Below are 19,407 nucleotides of genomic sequence, written 5' to 3'. Positions count from 1 at the left end.
GGGACTTCCTCGCTCATTCTGCTGCTGTGTGAAAAGCATGAATAGCCTGTCAACAGGCTTCTAACCTTGTTCCTCTCCCATTATGGTTTAAGCAAACCATTGTACAGACTGCTGCAATAATGGCTCATGTATCTTCTTTCTAGGGAGGGTCAAGGGTGTCTGCTTTGTTAGTGATGAAAAGCAGAACCCTGTCAGCTGCCCGTCAGCACCTGTTTGCAGCACTGCAAAATGCGGATGACTAGAAGCAAGGCCCTTTGCAACCAGAAAGGCAACGGGTACTAGCACGCACACTGACACTGTAGCCTTCTTGGGTGCCTTGCGTCTGGAAGCAGCTCCCTGGTCCACCAAAGTCAGCACTGGCCACTCAGAATGGCAGCGGCTCTCCAGGGTGTCAGGCAAAGGAGCCACTACCTACCTGATCATGTGAACTTAATATGCCATGGAGTGAACCTGCAACCCCGTGCATACCAAGCAGAGGCTTTTATAATGCAACCTGACAGCTGGTGGCTCGCTGCGGAGTGGGCCTAGTTCCATGGAGAAGTCCTGCCAGTAAGCAGGATATCCAGGTTTGATGCAGTCCCTATGGCACTGCAGAGCATAGCCAGCCCGCCTCTCCTCCCCATTCCCTGGTAGGCAGGAGGCCTAACCAAGACTGCAGAAGGTAAGCCGGACCGCCAGGGCTGACGCTGCACAGCATGGCTGGCTCACATCCTTTCATTCCCCATGGGTAGAGGACCATGAAACAGCCCTGCTAGCGAGTAGAACTGCCAAGGCTGGTACTCTGCTACCAGCACCTGCAAGGGTGGCTGGCCCTCCTCCTCCCTCCGCTCCCTGGCTTACCGTCCTGCCACGAAGTAGGGCCAGCTGTTCTCCCTCCCTGACTGTTCGGAAACGGGGAGGACAGGAGTGGGTAAAACCTGCGATTGGCCCTCAGTGGGTAAAAGTGCCCTCTCCCTATTGGGAGCATGTCCCGCAATGGAGGCCAATTGGGGCAGGTTTTAGTTGGTGTGTCGTCACAAACACAAACCTAGTATTATTATGGAAAAAGGCAGCAGTTAATCCAGAGAAGATGTTACAGTTCAGCACATTTAAGGGGACTCGTAGCAAATAAACGGCTTACTTTTCAAACCAACACAATGCGTTGTCAAGCAAAAATAGTCTTTATTCAAATTTAATGGAAACAGGGATCACTGTACTTTTGCAAGACGGGGAAAAATAAAAAAATATAAAACAAGGATATTGTCACAATACCAGAACGTGGAACTCTACCTCTCCCCCCTCTCTCTCACTTCCTTTCCTATGGTTTTACTGTTATCTATTTTTTTCTGACTTTTTGCTATTCACAACTCTGCAAGTTCAAAATATATGAAAGGGGGAGAAAATGGAATATGAAATTAAAGACTTTTTCACTAAATGTCATATACATCAAGGGGCATCAAATTTTAAGGGTGAATTGTTGAATGTTACCATACCTACCTAGGAGTCATCATTCCAATCTGAGAAGCCCACCAGGACTGTGATGTTCGCTCTGTAGGGCCAGTTTGAAAACCCCCAGGGTGGCTTCCAGTGCCAGCACAAGGCTCACAAACTCTTCGACCAGAAACGGTACAGAGTGGGAGCACTGGGCCAAACAGTTAAAGACACGCTACTGGGGAAGGGGGATTAGAAATGTACAGCAGTGCCATGTGTTCTACTCCAATCACGTGTGCTACAACTACCAAACATGTACAAAAAAGGACTTCTCTCTCTCTCCCTCTCTCTCTCCCTCTCTCTCCGATAGAGCTCTAAGTGTGGGGGCTGCAGCAGATTAAGATCTGGAACGAGATCTGGACCTCGATCGGGAACGTGATCTAGAGGCAGACCTTGATCTAGATTTGGACTGGGACCTTGTTTTTGAGATTGATTTAGACCGGGAGCGGGATTTCGATTGGATGTTTTTAGACTCTGAATTTGACCTCGACCGGGATTTGCGACGGGTGTCCATTTCCTCACCCTCAGTTTTGGCTTCCTTTTTGTCAGATTCCACTTTTGAGTTCTCCTTGTCCTTGGAGCGAGAACGGGACCTAGACCTAGACCTGGACCGCTCTTGGTCTTCTTGCTTTTTCTTCTTGCTGCTAGACTTGCTGTCTCGCTTGCTCCGCCTCTTGCTCCGCTCGCTCCTGCTGCGGCTCCTGCTCCTGCTCCCCTCCCTGCTCCGCTTCCTGCCTTTCCTCTTGTCCTTACTCTTGCTCCGGCTGCGACTCCTGCTCCCCTCTTTGCTCCTGCTCCTGGCCTTGCTGCTGCTCTTCTCTCTCTCCTTGCTCCTACTCCTCCTTTCGCTCCCCCTCTCCTCTTCTTCTGCTCTCTCTTTACTACCGCTCCTACTCCTGCTTTTACTCTTACTCTTTTCCTTGCTGGGACTCCTGCTCTTTGCCCGCTCGTCATCATCGTTTTGAACCACATCCTCGGGCTTGTCCTTGCTTTTGCCGCGGGCCTTCTCTGCACTCCCACTGCGGCTCCTGCTCTTGTCCTCTTTGCTCGGGCTCCGGCTTTTTTCCTTCTGGCCTCCACTACGGCTTTTGCTTCGGCTGCGGCTCTTGCTTCTGGACTGGGATCCAGACCTAAGAACACACAAAAACAGTCTTCCTTGCAATGACTGGCAATACTATTTATAATGCTTGTTTCCCACTGGGAAAAGCCACTTACAGCACCCGTCTCCTTGCCTTTTGTATCAATACTTCCAAAACTCCTTGCATAGGACTGACTGCAGAATATACTTAACCAAAACCGATCTAGCTTTTGCAGCACTCAGACACTTATCAATGCGCCATAAGCAGAGCAGCAAGCACTCAAGATATATGAACTGCTAAACTAACTGGTGGAGACAGAAATGCTAAAGCAACAGAACTTGCTTAACTATATTTTAAAGCTAACATGAATGACCAGGAAACTTTTAAGACTGGGGGAAAGACACTAACCGAAAGCCAATACAACCCTTCCTTCCAAACCCTGCATTCCTTATGATAAAAAAGTTCTTAATTTGTCTTATTTAATTTATTTATTTATTAGACTTGTATACTGCCAATTTCAGCTCAGCTGGTTTGTGACGGTTAACCATAAAAGCACCAAAATACATAATAAAATAATCCAGTATCCCATAAAACCCGCAACAAATCTACAATAGCGGCTACAAACAATCCCTCCTCAGCTACCCCACAGCTCAGCTCTCCGTTTACAGTCACGATATTCTATTAATGATGTCAGGTGATGTTGGCCCAGGGGAGTACTGATTGCTCAAGAAAAGGGGGGGACGACAACCCGATCTTACTGCTTGGTCCCCAGCCTAGCCTCAACCAAATTCCTGGCGGAAGAGCTCCATCCTGCAGGCCCTGCGGAAACCAGAGAGTTCCATCAGGGCTCTCAGCTCTTCCGGGAGCTCATTCCACCAGTTAAAGGCCAGGACTGAAAAAGCCCTGGCCGAGGCCAGGCATGCTTCCTTAGGTCTTGGGACCACCAGCAAATTCATACCTGCAGAACGAATGGCTCTGCAGGGAGCATAAGGAGATAAGCCATCCCATCAATAGGTAGTACCTAGGCCACATATAGCCTTGAAGGTCAAAACCAAAACCTTGAACTTGATCCAGAAGCAAACTGGTAACCAATGTAGCTGCCTCACCAACGGCTAGACATGGGCCTTCTTAGGTGACCTAGTGAGGACCCGTGCCTGCGCATTCTGTTCCAGTTGTAATTTCCAGGTCAAGGACAAGGACAGGCCCGTGTAGAGTGAGTTACAGAAGTCTAATATGGAAGTGACCGTTGCCTGGATCACTGTGGCCAAGTGTTCTGCAGATAGGGCACCAGTAGCTGTGCTTGGCGCAGATGGAAAAATGCTGTCTGGGCAACCTTCTGAGCCTCCACAGATAAAGAGGCATCAAAGAACACTCCCAAATTCCTGGCCATTGGTGCAGATGTTATGTTGCACCCCATCCATGCAGGGGAGACGCGTTTCCTGATCCTGTCCCCTTCTACCCAGCCACAGGACCTCTGTCTTGGAGGGGCTGAGTTTCAGATGACTCTGCCTGATCCAACCATGACAGACAGGGATCCAGGGGTCAAGTGGTCGCCCTCACTGACCCTAGCAATTTGTCCACTTCAGTTAAAGAGAGCCATCTGAAGCCATCAAACGTAATCCCCCATGTCGACCATGGAGCTCCCAATTCACATTCTGTATCAATTGTGGCAGTAAGGTCACAGTGGAGCGACAAGACTTTATCCACAAAAAAGCTTGCTAATGCCTCACAGCGTAGATCCAATTCACTACAATTTTGGTGACCTTCCTCGAGGGCAGTAAGAGATCGAACTACCCTATATAATTGTGCCGGGCGAGAGCTAGCGGATGCGATTTCCACAGCAAAGTAATCGCACTCCACCACGATCTCATACGCCCTTATAAGTGTGTGATAAGATGTCCTCGTTGTCTTGTCATGAGTCTTCCGCCACACTCGGTCTAGCCATCTCACCTCCCTCTTTCTCTCTCAAAGCTCCTGGGAATACCAAGGAACCTGTCTGCGGTGAGGGGGGAGAGGGCGCCTAAGAACAATATTGTCAATGGCAGCCGTCAAGTGAGACTCCCAGTCCTCCACCAAGGCCCCTAAGGAGACGCTGGAGGGCATCAGGTCCCACAGAGTGTTCAGGAATCTCTCGGATGCCGTAAATCTCCATGGGCAAACGAAAATACGTCCGTCGCCCAAATGGATGACTGCATCAACAGCAAACTCATCAACTCTGCCACTCAGGAGACAGAAAATTCCCCTGCAAACCCCATCACCGTACCTGGATCGTGACCTGCTTTTTGAATGGCTGCTTTTGCTACTGCCACTATGACTTCGGCTTTTGCGTGAGTGTCTGCTTCGAGAACGAGACCTGAAAGGAAAGAGAATGACAGCACTGAAATCCCTCCAGTTTGCATAATAATCTCTACAAGAACTGTGACTAGCCCAAGTCCACCCAACTGGCAGCATGTGGAGGAGTGGGCTAAGGTCACCAGTTCCCCAGATTAGAACCTGCTGCTCATAACCACTACATCACACGGACTCTCTATTGAAAATACTGAGCCTTCGGGGAGAGCGGTATATAAATCTAAATAAATAAATAAATAAACAGTATGTAGTTGCCACTCGCTGTCTAAGTAACTGTGTCCTAAATCCTGCTGAAGCAGATTATTCGCAATTTGTAGAGAGAAGGTTGGTATGGAAAGATTAGCCTAGCATTTTGTAAATATATGTGTGGGCAACAGGCAAATCTAGCAATGCAATCTTTAAGAGTTCTTCCAGTCTTGATATCAATGAATTAACTCCACATAGATTGGATTGTAACCAGACTAGAAGCACACGCCTTAAATATACCTGATTCCTCATCACCAACATCATTGTGGTTGCATCCCTATGGCAGCCCTGCAGAACTGGGCCATACTGATTTCATGAACAGGGACGGACCTACCTTGAATGAGTTCGACTTCGGGAGTAAGAGCGTCGTCGTCTAGATCCAGGCCTGTCTTCAACCAGCCTTATCTTTCTACCATTTACTTCAGTCCCATCCAGCTTTTCCAATGCTCTTTTCATGTCCGAATAGGATTTGAACTCAATTACCCCTTCATTCTTTCTCCCTTTGTGCGCGTCAGCATATGTCACTTCACCTGCCTGACGCATGTAATCCTAGGAGCGGAAAGAAAAGAGTGAACAAAAGCTTATACATATTAATCCAGAGGATGCCTGTTCCCCCCACCCTGTCCCATTTGATGATGCATGTGAATAGTGGGCTTGGCTTTTATGATGTGGGCAGGAGAGAAAGGCTAACTCATTTGGGTGATCTTGATCTTCACCCCAGGACCTATTTACAAAACGTATTTCCATCCTGCATTTCGGTTACCACTCACGATAAGACCACAGATTGCAAGTCCCACTCTGTTTGTCCAGCACAGTTTCACCTCGCCCTTCCTTCAAAGCACTGAGGGTGAGACATATATTCTTCCTTAGTTTTTGATTCTAACAACACCTGTGAGGAAGGTTTAAGAAGAATTGGTTCTTACATGCTGCTTTTTTCTACCAGAAGGAGTCTCAAAGCGACTTACAATCGCCTTCCCTTTCCTCTCCCCACAACAGACACCCTGTGAGATAGGTGAGGCTGAGAGAGCCCTGATATTACTGAAGAAGAATTGGTTCTTATATGCTGCTTTTCTCTACCCAAAGGAGTCTCAAAGCAGCTTACATCCGCCTTCCCTTTCCTCTCCCCACAACAGACACCCTGTGAGGGAGGTGAGGCTGAGAGAGCCCTGATATTACTGCTTGGTCAGAACAGCTTTATCAGTGCTGTGGCCAGCCCACGGTCACCCAGCTGTTTGCATGTGGGGGAGTATGAAATCAAACCCAGCTCACCAGATGAGAAGTCCGCACTCCTAACTGCTATGCCAAACAGAAAGGGGGGGGGGAGGAAGTGGGCTACAGTTACTAAGTAAACATTGCACTTCTATGGGTTTCACAGATGCTAACCTGAGATGTTAAACATTATATTGCACTGACTCTCCTTAGGGAATACATTTATTGATCAGTTTAGAAAATGTGCATGCTATTTCTCCATTCCTGCTCACAGCAGAAATGGGTGCGTAAAACTGTACACTGCTGACTTGGATGGCCCAGGCTAGCCTGATCTCATCAGATCCTGGAAGATAAACAGAATTGGCCCTGTTTAGTATTTGAAGGCAATGGTAAACCATCTCTGTTAGTTTCTTGCCTTGAAAACCCTATGGGGTAGCCATAGTTTGGCTGCAACTTGATGTCACTTTACACACACATAACAGTATAGCAAATTTGAGTCCAGTAGCATCTTATAGACCAACAAGATTTGGGGGGTACAAGCTTTCGGGTACAACATATGTACACTAAGCTATAAAACAATAGCACAGCCATTCTGAACAGGGATTCAACGAGCAACATGGAAGAGCTGCTTACTCTGTGGAGCCACAAGCAGAAGTTTAGAGTCCAGAACAGACTTGCCGTTTAAGCGGCTAAAACTCACTGTCCATCAGCAGAGGCCCACCAGTTGTGTGTGTGTGTTAAGTGCCATCAAGTTGCTTCTGACATGGTGACCCAATGAATTAATGTCCTCCAAAACATTCTAGCATTAATAGCCATTTTCAGATCTTCCAAGCTGAGGCCCATGTTTTCCGTGATTGAATCAATCCATCTCACGTTGGGTGGTCTACCGCTTTTCCTGATGCCTTCAACTTTTCCTAGCATTCTTGTTTTTTCCATTGACACCTTTCTCATAATGTAACCAAAGCATGATAGCCTTAGTCTAGTCATTTTAGCTTCCAGAAAGTTCAGGTTTGATTTGTTCTAGAACCCACTTATTTGTCTTTTGGGCAACCCATGTATCTGTGAAACTCTCCTCCAACTCCACATTTCAATGGAATCTCTTCCTGTCAGCTTTCCTTATCGTCCAACTTCCACACCCATCCATAATAATGGAGAATGCTGGTATGAATTAACTTGACTTCAGTTACCATCTTTGAACTTAAGAACCACCAGCTACGTACCTTCAAATCCTGCCAACTGCAACGGCTTGACAGATTTTCAACGATCAATCTGTATTCAGTACGGGTTGGAGGACCATACTTATCTCTCCCACTTCTTCTATAACCATATCCACCTTTAAGAGGCGATAAGCAGATGGCAATACTTCAGCTTAAGGTACTGGAGTCGGGTTGTTTAATCTACACCACCCCATCCAAAGAAAATAAAAACTAGTTTACCCAATACATTAATAAATACATTTAAATTCTCCCCACCCACAAGCCTGAACTACATTCTCCTTTCTTTGAAACATATATGCATATATACACTATTGCACCAGATATGAGAAAGGTGCATTACACATACATCTAGAATATTAGCATACAGCTGTATAATTTATAGTTACAATTAAAAATCCAACATGCAGCTAAACTTAAGTTTAATACAAATTAACTTTTGATGAAAACAACAAGCTAACAAAAAAAACAAAAACAAATCACTATAGCCAGTTACTAATGTTACTTACATTGATTTAAAGTTTTCTGAATATTTGCCATGAATAAAGGTTTTCAGGCACCTATTTCAGTCTAATCACATCTGTCTCTAACCCTTGGGGTCCTCACCACCCACGTCTAATGGGACAAGGTTGCGGTCGTCACATGGCTTCCTTTTTTGGGATCAGCCAAGGGCCACAATGGTCAAAGAGCCACTCATGGAAAGGCAACCCAGGGTCAGCAAATGGAACAGGCAGTCAGTCATCTTAGCCTCAAAGGACTCTTAATTGAAACATTGAGGTCTTTGTTAAGTCTATGTTAAACAATCACATTTACAAACATATCCATATTCATATATTTAGCAAAAAAATTAAAAAGATTAAAACTCATTTAATTTTATTTTAACATCAATTCAATCGCAAAAGTCATAAATGCATGTTACTTCGATAGAAACGGTTGAAAAAAACATTGGAAAAAAATTAAAATTACATCGATTTTTTAAATGCTACGTTTCAATTAGAAAGGAAAACAAAAAATATCACCAAGACAATGGTAGGTTAGTGCTTACTGCGTCCGGAACCATAACTGCTGTCACGGCGAGGACCTCGAGCATGCTCGACAATGACGCGCTCTCCACATAGATCTTTGCCGTTTAGCTCGTAAACGGCGTCGTCGGCATCTCGCACATCATCAAACTCAACAAAGCCATACCTGGGCAGGGGGCCAGACAAAAAAGCACTCCAGAATTAACTGTGTCACCAACACTTCCAACATTCAAATATGAGAGAGGTAAAGGTTTGGGCCAGAGGTTCTTGCCAGGTTTCCCCTCTCACACTCGCAACACATGGAAAGAGAGATCAAGAGACTATCAGGAAAGTTGTTTTTTTTAATAACCCCTTCCCACCCCACCCCCATCTCTGAAACAAACTTTTAGGGTGCTAGAATAAAAAGGGAATCAAAACGTCCCCCCCCCTCTCATTTTACATTACCTCTTATTTGAATTATATGTAGCTGGATCCCTTCCTTTTTCAAACCACACATCAGCGTCCTTCTATCAGTCAGAGGCACAGTTTTCAGGCAGAGAGGGCCTCTGCGCTTTATCCAGTGCTTCATGCAGTGTCACAAAACAGAATGTTTCCCCACACAATTTTTTAAAACTCTTATTTTTACTTATTTGATTCACTTATACTCATGCTTTTCTCCCTAACAGAGACCTAAAGCAGATTATTCTTCCCTTCTCCATTTTATACTCATATAAGAAACCTGTGAAGTAGGTTAGGCTGAGAGAGAGGGAGGGGGGAGAGAGAGGGACTGGCCCAAGATCACCCAGTGAGTGGGGTTTTGAATTTGGGCCACCCAGATTCTAGTCTGAAGCTCTAACTAAAAATCACACTGTCACTTGTGGGCCGGTGGCAGAAATATAACAAATAAATGACGAAGGGTGCTTACACTCGAAAGCTCACGCCTTGAATAAATCTTTGTTGGTCTTAAAGGTGCTACTGGACTCTGATTTTAACAGGGACTGGCTGAGACATGCAAGTCACATGGTAGCAAGTTGTTTTGTGGTTGCTGGCACTGCTGAGTCTTCCCTCAGAGGTCAAACAGTCCCAGAAAGGTCGTGCCCTGCCTTGTACTGGCAAACCAAGGCCTGAAGGCTGGCAATACTGTTGTGGTTGCCTAGCAAGTCCCACCACAGCCACTGAGCAGGTATTAGTTTTTCAAAGACAGAGGCACTGTCTTTATATTGGTTTTTTTAAAGTCCCTATCGGATGGATGGATTTCAGATTATTTTGTAAATCTGGGGCTTTTTTCAGGTTTTTCAGCCACTTCTGCCAAATCTCTGGATTAAAGTGTTCACAGATTTGGTCATATTGAGAATCAGGCATAATCCGTTTTAACTTAAAACCATAGTCCTTGTCTCTATGGCCTACCACTAGCCTGAGAGTTTATGCTTGCGATTTCACATTCTGTGTTAAGTTGTTGATGGGGTTTTTTTTTTGAGCTTTTTAAAACGAGTCTGGATGCTGCTTTTGCAATGCACCATTCTTATGCACTGTCCAGTTCTCTGATAGTGATTTTTGAAAAACATTGTTTGATGTTTTAAAAATGTTCTTATGCTAGTATCCTGATGCCTAAAGCAGGATGCTGTGAAGACATCCTAAAATTTTCCATAAACATATAACACCGCCAGCATCCAGCCTAAATCACATATACCCTTCTCAGTGTACACAGCAACAAACAGCCTTTTCACATGCGTGATTGCAGCTGATTGCACCGCATTTTCATGAATGTTATTATGTGTGAGTGGGGGAAGGGCCAGACAGAGAGAACAAGAACTGCACTCTCAGTAAAACACTGAGACTACATGGCTCGACTCTCCAGTTAGGAGCCAGCTGAGCATCTCCAGTTCTTACTCTGGAGCCAAACAAAAAGAGAAAGGCAAAGCATCCCGCTGCAAAGCTACTGACCTGAGTGCGTCCCTTACTTCTAATGGGATGGACTCAACAGTCAGATGCTCTGGCACTCACAAAATGATATGAATTTTCCCATTCCAATATGAATATGGAAATGATGTCAGCCAAATTTAAATAATGTTAGCAAAAGAAGGCAAGCATGCCATGTACTGGCAAACTACCCTGTATTGGGTCTGCCATGAAAACGCTAGAGGGCATCATCCCAAGGGTCAGACAAGACTCAGTGCTTGCACAGGGGATACCTTTACCTTTACGCCATGTACAATCACTGTGATCTGTCCATGCTTCACATTCCACATTTAGCACAACAAAAAAGTTGGTTTTGACACCCCGCTTTTCACCACCCAAGACTCCCAAAAGCAGCTTACAATTGCTTTCCCGTCATCTCCCCACAACACACACCCTATGGGGCTGACAGAGCTCTGACAGAACTGCTGAGAACTGCTCTAACAAGACTGTGACAAGTCCAAGGTCAAGGTCAGCCAGCTGGCTGCATGTCCAGATAACTATAAACAGACCATATTTACATAAGTGGGGCAAAACCTTTTTCCATAGAAAAATGCAGCATTGGAAATTTTCCCACTGCCATTAGAATGCAATAATAAATTATTTTAATTTATTAATTCACTAATTAGGATGAAAGGCATGTTCGGTATTCTCAGCTGTTAGCCTCCCCATTGTCCCCTTTTGCAGGCAAACTAGGGAAAAGTTGTTTCATCCAAAACTGGGGGGGGGGGGTAATGTAATAAACATTTTTTGCAAGAGAATGTATAGTTCAAAGCAGGGCCCAACGTTGCCTTTTAATCTCTATTCCAGGATATTTGTAGCAGGCCTCGGTACAATTTCTTTATCTATGCAAAGTTCTGAAAGCATTCTTGTCTCCTTCCCTCTGCTCTTCAACTTCCAAGAAGCAAGCAAAGCATTGTCAAGAAGGGAGAACGGGGGCTCACCTGGTCACCTGCTTGCCACAGAGAAGTTTGCAAGTGAACATTTGCAAGCCTGAGCAAAATCCTTTCAACCCTTCTTTAGGTACGACAGTGCTTTCCTACTAAATCCAGGAATACTTGGAAGGTGGCTGAGAAATGGCTAAGGGCGCTTTGACAGAGGGGTTGGATCCAGATTCAATTTTCCAATGGTTGAAGAGAACTTTCCTGCCTCCCCACTCCCATTACAGCCCACTGGTCTCCCCTGAGCCTCCGGGGAGGGCGGTATATAAATATAATAAACTAGTAATCAAGCCAGCTGTAATCACAATACAGAGGGTGCTAGGCTGCATGCAGCTGGCAGGAGCTCCCTTGCTGGCAGGGCGGGAATCGGAGAGGCCCCGCCGATGGTCTGTCCAGAGAAAGGGGCCAATCGGCACCCTTCCTCATTCCGGACAGAGCCCACCCTAACTCCTCCCCCTAAGCCCTTACGGCTTTATTTAGTCCGTGGCGCCCGTGGCGCCGCGGGCGAGGTTAGGATAAATAAAAATAAAATGCTGCTGGTAGGAGACAGAGGACGTGGGGGAGGGGCCCTCAACTGGTGGAAACTGTCCATTTAGTATGGAGCCTCTCTTAATTCCTGCGATAAATCAGAATCTTTGGAGTTTACAACGGCCTTTAAACAAAACACAGTTCTGTCAGAACTGCACGGCTGACTCTGAAAGATTCAAATGGGTAGCCGTGTTGGTCTGAAGTAGCACAATAAAATCAGAGGCCAGTAGCACCTTTATGACCAACAAAGATTTATTCAAGGCGTGAGCTTTCGAGTGCAAGCACTCTGCTTGCACTCGAAAGCACACGCCTTGAATAAATCTTTGTTGGTCTTAAAGTTGCCACTAGACTCTGATTTTATTGACCCTGAAAGGATACTGAAGGAACTCATTTTTGCAGGCATTTGATTCCTATTGTCAGTTTGGCGCTTACAAGGAGGAAGGAGAAAGGATGCAGGCTGGTTAGTGAAGGCTTTTAGCTGAATCTTTTTATTTTGCCAACTCCAGAAAAACTCTGCGTGTTTCTAAACTCAGACAGTTTTTGTTCCACTATCTCAAGAGGACTTCCAAGTTCCAAAGAACAGTAAGCAAAAAGATGAAACAGTTCATGGGCTGCAGGCTTGGTGTGTGTGTTTGTGTGTTTTGAGACACACATTGCTGAAAAATTCCCCCATGTAATGAATTCTCAGCATATACAGAGCTGGCGTATCAAGAAGAAAGTTAGATGGGATTCTTCTTCTCAATGTCTGCTCATCACACAGGAAGTATTCACAGAGCCACATCTGCAGCCAGAAGGGCTCATAAGTCACTGTTCCAACAGGGGCCTATATCCAGAGAAATGTAAAGGATAAAGCACTAATTAGAATAAAACAGCATGAGCTGGTATTTCTGACCTGCACATGACATTCGAGTTTTAGTTTCTGTCTGTGCTTAGCAGCTAGTTTCACTGATAGTTCAAAAATAGAACTCATCTTCAGACCGACCAATTAAAATTAACCATGGTCATGAACCTTAGCAACCAAAGTCTACTACATCCTTTCTGTAGTTCATTTTAAATTATAACCCAAGATTCAGAACTAATTAAACACACACACACACACCAAATAAAGCTCACATATTAGCAAACGGCAAGTTCATGTGTAGGAAGATTTCTTTCTAACTAATGAAATGCCAGCTCTCCTATATGACTTTCTACCCATTCATTGTATTCATCTCTAACATCTACAATCCCCATAGGCCATAACGTGCTAGATCCTCCTCTTCAATCTCCATAATTTTCCTCTGCCTTTCTGGTGGAAGAAAAAGTTTCATCTTCACAGTGTCTTTGTTGGCTCCCTGGTGCATGTCGAAGTTAAGTGGCCTTTTTGAAAGTTTATCAGGAAGTCACGATTCTGCAGAGGTGGCAAAACAAACTTTCCTATAGAATCGCCAAGGGTCGGATATGACTGAACGGATAACATCATTGTCATGATTCTGCAAGAACTGGATTGTAGTTGCGATATTGTGATCTGCTGTCCTCCAGCTAGAAGCGCTCATCAAGATTCCATTCAGGTAGGTATGTATCTCCTTCTGGTGCAGGGCCACGATCAAAATGATCATGGCCTTCGTGAGGACCCTTGTATTGGTAGTGATTGCCACTGAAGACAAACTGGAGATACCGCCTGGAAATGGGGTGGATCAGAACATGTAGATACACCTCAAAGTCCATGGATGCCATATAGTCTCCTTCCTGGATGGCCTGTAGGATGGGCTGCAAAGATTCCATGTTTTCTCACCCAGAAAACCAGTCCTTCAGGTTTAAAATGGTCCTCCCCTGTCCTGACTTTTTGGGCACAATGAAAATAACCGGATATATTCCCTTGAACTGCTGGGAAAAGAGAACTGGCTCTATCTTCTATTGTCAGAAGATGCTGAATTGCCTCCTGTGTTTGCCTGGGTTTCAATTTCATACTCGGGTCTGGGGAATGAACGAAAGGGTGCAGAGGTGGCAAAACAAACTGATATCCAAATTCCACTACAGTACATACCCACTGGTCCATAGTAGGCTGCTTCCATAGCTGCGCAAAGTTCCACAACTGGCCTCCTATTCTGGTGTCATGCTTCTTTCCCAGTGTGTTGGCTGAGAAATTCTGTCACTGAAACCGTGCTTGGTAGGTGAAAAATCAGCCTTCTCTGGAATCTCTCTTGTCCCTCACTGGATTGGTTCTACAGGACCAATCGCAATTGGCTTCGTACTCTTTATCACTGTTTGATGATGAAGATGGCATCACCTTCTTCTCTTTAGTTTCAACTAAGACTTTGTCCAGTACCTTTTCCCCAAAATAGCGGGAAACATAGAAACTTATAATGACAGGGTAGATTTAGAGAGAATCTACTTTCCGATTTTTCAGCCAAAGATTGTGTCTGACCACAACACTCATTGCCTGGGCTCTGGCAGATAATTTAATTGAGTTCAACAAAGCATTTGATGCAAATTGTGCTGCTGTTTTGATCTTCAGCAATGCTCTTTTCATCACCAATGGGTCCAGTTCCGAATCCTGCAGGAGGCTCCATACTGCGATGGCTCTATTGAAATCAGATAACAGCGCTGAAGCTCTAACGCAGGGGTAGTCAAACTGCGGCCCTCCAGATGTCCATGGACTACAATTCCCAGAAGCCCCTGCCAGCAATTGCTGGCAGGGGCTTCTGGGAATTGTAGTCCATGGTCATCTGGAGGGCCGCAGTTTGACTACCCCTGCTCTAACGGATAAGGAAGAGGGCTTGTGGGACTTTTCTAGCATCATCTCATTCCTTCTGTAAAAAGACTCTTTGATCACATTCTCTCTGCCTTTTGACAGGACTGCCCCGAGTGCAATGCAACCACAGGTGTGTATAAATCTTCCATTGTTTCCTCTGGAAGGGTATAAAAAATGTTGGCAATTGAATTAAGGGGTACTCTGCCGCCTGGAATGGCGCACCCTGTGCACATCACTTCCTCAAAGGCTTCTGGGAAGGGACACCCAGTCAGCTGCTAGGGAGGTTTCTTGAAGCCTCTGGCATCCAGGTTCAATGTTATTTATTTATTCAATGTATTTGTTTGATTTTAATACTGCCCTTTTCCCACAAGTGAGCTTGAGACAGTTTACAATAATAAAATATCATAATAAACACTGTTTAAAACCAGCTGAACATGATGACTTCTCTACATTATCAGTGCTTGAGGCTAGATGGCAACTTCTTAAGCAGTTGCTGAATGTGCTCTGGTTGAAATAATCTGGCGGAATTATCCTCGTTGTCTGACCCCTCCCCAAGCTACTTGCTTGCATTCTCAGACTGTGTGTCCTCCTCCTCCAATCCTAAATGATGTTTCCTTGTGCACTTGGCTGAGTGTCCTCTAGCACAGGGGGAGTCAACCTATGGTCCTCCAGATGTCCATTTGCTGGCAGGGGCTCATGGGAACTGTAGTCCATGGACATCTGGAGGACCACAGGTTGACTACCCCTGCTCTAGCCAGTGAGGAAGCTCTGCCCTTCTAAGTTCTGGCGCAGTGTTGGGAATAGATCTGGAATGAGCTGACCTCTGCTGATTCCTCTCTGAAAAAGAAGAGGAGGAAGAGGATGTGGAGAGAGGGATGAAGAGGAACTCCATCTGACTTTATACCTAGCTCTCCTTTTCTTTCGGCAGGCTGCAGCTCTCTCCTCCAGTTCACCTGACTGAGAAGCTTCTGAGGAAGCCCTTATCTCCGCTTCTTAGGGCAGGGCTTGAGAATACACTAGTTTTGGTAAGACAGGTCAGTCTCCAGGCCTGAGCCCCGAAACGCAGGAAAGTTTAGAGCTGCTGCTATGTTTGCTATTCATAGAGGTACTGGCAGGTCAGCTGCAGCTGCCCGGGGCTACACAAAACACAAAGTTCTTGGATGAAACCCTATCCTGGAGTCCTGGCCCAATATCAGGGTGCTGGTGAGTCCCTGGGGCCCCAGACCACTTGCCTCCCGAAAGCTGCTGCTCTCTGCTTCAGCGGCTGTGGCCAGAGTTTCCACTGTACAGTGGGGTCGAGCTTCCGCACTTTTGTTTTCCAGTGATGCTGATCTTTTATGGCAGCCTTTCTCCTCCTCCATTCAGTCCAGGCTGGTGGGGGCAGCCCACTGTTGGAGTCTGGGAAGCCAGCAAATGGACTGAAGCCTCGAAACCTGGTGGTCTCCCTGCTGTTAGGCTGTTTTTCATTTGCCCTAGTCATAGTGTCTTCCTGAAGCCGCAGGACTTCTATTTTCCCCCCTTCTTCTTTGAGGAACTTGAGCCCTGAAGCTTTTTGGAAGCTTCTTCTTCAATACTAGGGTTAATCTAATAGGTTAGGGGAGCTGAGCTCTAAAGGGCAGCAAACTGGAAGTACTGCCCCTCCCTGTCCTGGAAAGGCATACAAAGATTTGCATAGCCCTGCCTGGAGCAAGAAGAGGCATGACCTTACCAGTCTGAAGGACTTGCCCCACCGAGGGAGAACTTAAGGTGACACCCATGCAGCAGTTCTCCTATTACTACCTTCAAGTTATGACCTGGAGCTCTCCAGGAACTGCAGCTGACCTCCAGGCTACAGAGATTAGTTCCCTGGATGAAATGGCAGTTTTTGAGGGTGTAATCCATGGTATCACATCTCCACTGAGCTCCCTACCCAAACTCCATCCACTCCAGGCACTGACTCCAAATCTCCAACAATTTCCGAGGCAGGAGCTGGCAACTTCAGGTCCCACGTATTTTCCAAGAAAACTTTCAACGGTTAGAACTTTTCAGAACGCAGTTGCTCACAAATGCAGAATTACTCCAGTTTTTTTTTCAAAAACGTGTCAGCTGCTCCAACAAGGAACATAATCAGAAAACCTGATTGCTGGTATATCATCATATTTTGGGAAGCAGCCACTGAACTGGATTATCTTTAAATTTGCACTCTTAGAAACTCTAGCTCACTGATACTGTATTGTAATTCCTTCCTGTGTGTTAATCAAAAGTCAGCTTCCAACACGTCTCCCTGCCATAAAAATAGAATATAAAATGTTGCCAGGGTGGGGCGAGGAAGAATTCTCGACTGGATTTAAATAACAACCTCAAATTTCAAACCCAAATGCTGCTGCTGTCACAGGGTTTGGCATGTTAAAGGCATCGTCAGATCTAAGTCCCTGTCCCAAGAGAGCAAACACATTTAGTAAATTAGATTGGGAACAAGAAGACATGGGTTTAAATTCCCACTCAGCAATGAAACTCAGTCACTTTCTTTTAGCCCAACTCTTCTTACAGCATATGGCCTTTAGGAAGCCAACTTGTTGTACACAACCCCGAGTGTCTTAAAAACAGGTGAGATAACAAGAGTTTAACAGAAGAGGCCCATGGCTCAATGGCAGAGCGCTACCCGAGACCCTGTACAGCAGATGCCAGACAGGGTAGCCCAAACTGACTTCAGAACAGATCTGACTCAGGCTAAAGCTGCTTGATGTGTACGTGACACGAAAAAAGCAAACAAACAAACCCACAATCATTTAGTGCTCCTCAGTAACCCCAGTGCCTGTGCATCAACCAGACAAACGAAACACTCTTTATTTAAGAGGAAATCAGTGTGATCATCAAAAGGGACAAGGAATATGACCAAAACGGATTAGAGCCCACACTGTTGTTTCTATTGGCCACGATGCTACTGAAAATAAACGCATTGCCCATATGGACCCCATGCAGGGGCGGGCCAAACTGTGGCTCTCCAGGTGTCCATGGACTACAATTCCCATGAGCCCTGGCACGTGCTGTCAGGGGCTCATGGGAGTTGTAGTCCGTAGACACCTGGAGAGGCACAGTTTGGCCGCCCCTGGCACAGGGTATCATTTTTAAGTAAGCCGCCTCGGGGGTAGGTGGGACCGAAAGCCGGCATGCACTAGCCAAGCACATAGGGAGGCACTATGGAAGCAGGCGGGCTCGCAGGCCCGAGACGACGCCCCCAACCCCAACCCATCCACAAGGGCAGAGGGGAGACTCTCCTGTCACTTTGGAGGTCCCCCTAGGGGTGGGTGGGGGGTGTGCGTCGGGGGGGGGGCGTGTTAGGAGGAAAGGGGAAAGGCGCGCGCGGGAAAGGACGGAGGAAGGGTGCGCATGCGTCGTGCGCGCCCAGGCCGCTCTGACAGGAGGCGAGAAAGGGGGGGGGGAATGGATGGATGGATCCCGGGCTAGGCCTCTCGCGAGGAAGCCGGGCCGCCTCACCCATTCTTGAGGTCCACTTCGAGGATTTTCCCGTAGCCCTTAAAGAACCGCTCCACATCCCGCTCTCGGGCCTGGTAGCTGAGGCGCCCGATGTAAACCCGCGGCATCTCCACGGTCGCCCACCCTGCAAGGCCCGCACCGCGAACGGTGGCGGACGCGACTCAGTCACTCAGAAGGGGAGGGGCGGCCGGCAGCGGCCTTCTTTTTTCCCCCTCCCCCTTTCGGACACCCTGCGCAGGCGCGCCAGACGGCGGGGCGGGGGCGCCGACGCGAGCGCGTTTCGTGGCGTCAAAGGGGGCGTTCCTCGGCGGGCGCCGCCGGCGCTTAAAGGGACAGCGGGCCGAGGCCGGTCGGAGGGGAGCGCGGGGAGGAAAGGGTGGTGTGTTGGCACGGGCGACGAAGGAAGCAAGGGAAGCCAGCGAACTTTCTTCTCCCCTCCTTCAACGTGACTGTCACTTGCTTGTTCTTGCCAAGGATGGCAGGCAGAAATTCAATAGGTGCAGCTTCCTCTTTGCACTGAGGGGAGAGAGCTCATTTTAAAAGCTGCAAAGAGGGTGACACTGGCGTCCCCCTGGTGCGCCTAAAGTTCAGTAGACCCCAAAAGAGAGTCAGGCCAAAAAGAACCAAATAAGATCGAACATGGATGGCCTGACAGAACTAAGCTAAACCGGGGTCAAAGTTAATGTTAGCATTGCAACCGTTAGTTATGAATTGTTATGAGACTACTATTCAGTTGTTATTCTGGATTGTAATGCATTTAGCTTTATGTTCTCCTGTGCTCTATGTAAACCGCCCTGACCTGCAAGGGAGCGGGGGATATATATAAATATAATAAATAAATATACCAGCATCATTGTGTCTGCATTTTATGTCCACCTTAACTCTGGGCATAATTCTTGCTTGCTCCTCCATTTACTTATTGCAAACAGTGAGATATAATAGCGAGAGAGAGAGATTGTTTAAAGCCACCATATCTTGGTATAGTGGTTAAGAACAGTGGTTTCTAATCTGGTGAGCTGGGTTTGATTCCCCACACTTCCACATGCAGCCACCTGGGTGGTTTTGGCCAGTCACAGACCTGTTAGAGCTGCTTTCAGAGAGCAGTTCTGTCAGAGCTCTCTCAGCCTTACCAACCTCAGAGGGTGTCTGTTGTGGGGAAAGGAAGTGATTGTAAGCCACTTTGAGACTCCTTTGGGATATAAA

The 19,407-nt window shown here is 46.6% G+C and overlaps 1 protein-coding gene across 2 annotated transcripts; it reads right to left on the bottom strand.

The window, feature by feature from the left end:
• Positions 1-1,141: 1,141 nt before the first annotated feature.
• On the bottom strand, positions 1,142-18,455 carry SRSF4 (serine and arginine rich splicing factor 4). 2 transcript variants are annotated; one of them, XM_077337177.1, is made up of 6 exons: positions 18,205-18,455; positions 8,613-8,755; positions 7,574-7,686; positions 5,479-5,693; positions 4,813-4,902; positions 1,142-2,600 (listed from the first exon to the last, which is right to left on the bottom strand). In XM_077337177.1, the coding sequence occupies exons 1-6, from the start codon at positions 18,309-18,311 to the stop codon at positions 1,808-1,810; spliced, it is 1,461 nt and encodes a 486-aa protein (XP_077193292.1). In that variant the 5' UTR covers positions 18,312-18,455; the 3' UTR covers positions 1,142-1,807. The 2 variants fall into 2 exon arrangements, with proteins under 2 accessions (XP_077193292.1, XP_077193293.1); XM_077337178.1 differs by lacking the exons at positions 8,613-8,755; positions 18,205-18,455 and adding an exon at positions 8,077-8,596.
• Positions 18,456-19,407: the final 952 nt, after the last annotated feature.

Source organism: Paroedura picta, chromosome 5 (genome assembly GCF_049243985.1).
Source record: "Paroedura picta isolate Pp20150507F chromosome 5, Ppicta_v3.0, whole genome shotgun sequence".
NCBI classification, from domain to species: domain Eukaryota; kingdom Metazoa; phylum Chordata; class Lepidosauria; order Squamata; family Gekkonidae; genus Paroedura; species Paroedura picta.
The sequence above is the reverse complement of the archived record's forward strand: the minus strand, read 5'-3'. Positions and strand labels throughout refer to the sequence as shown.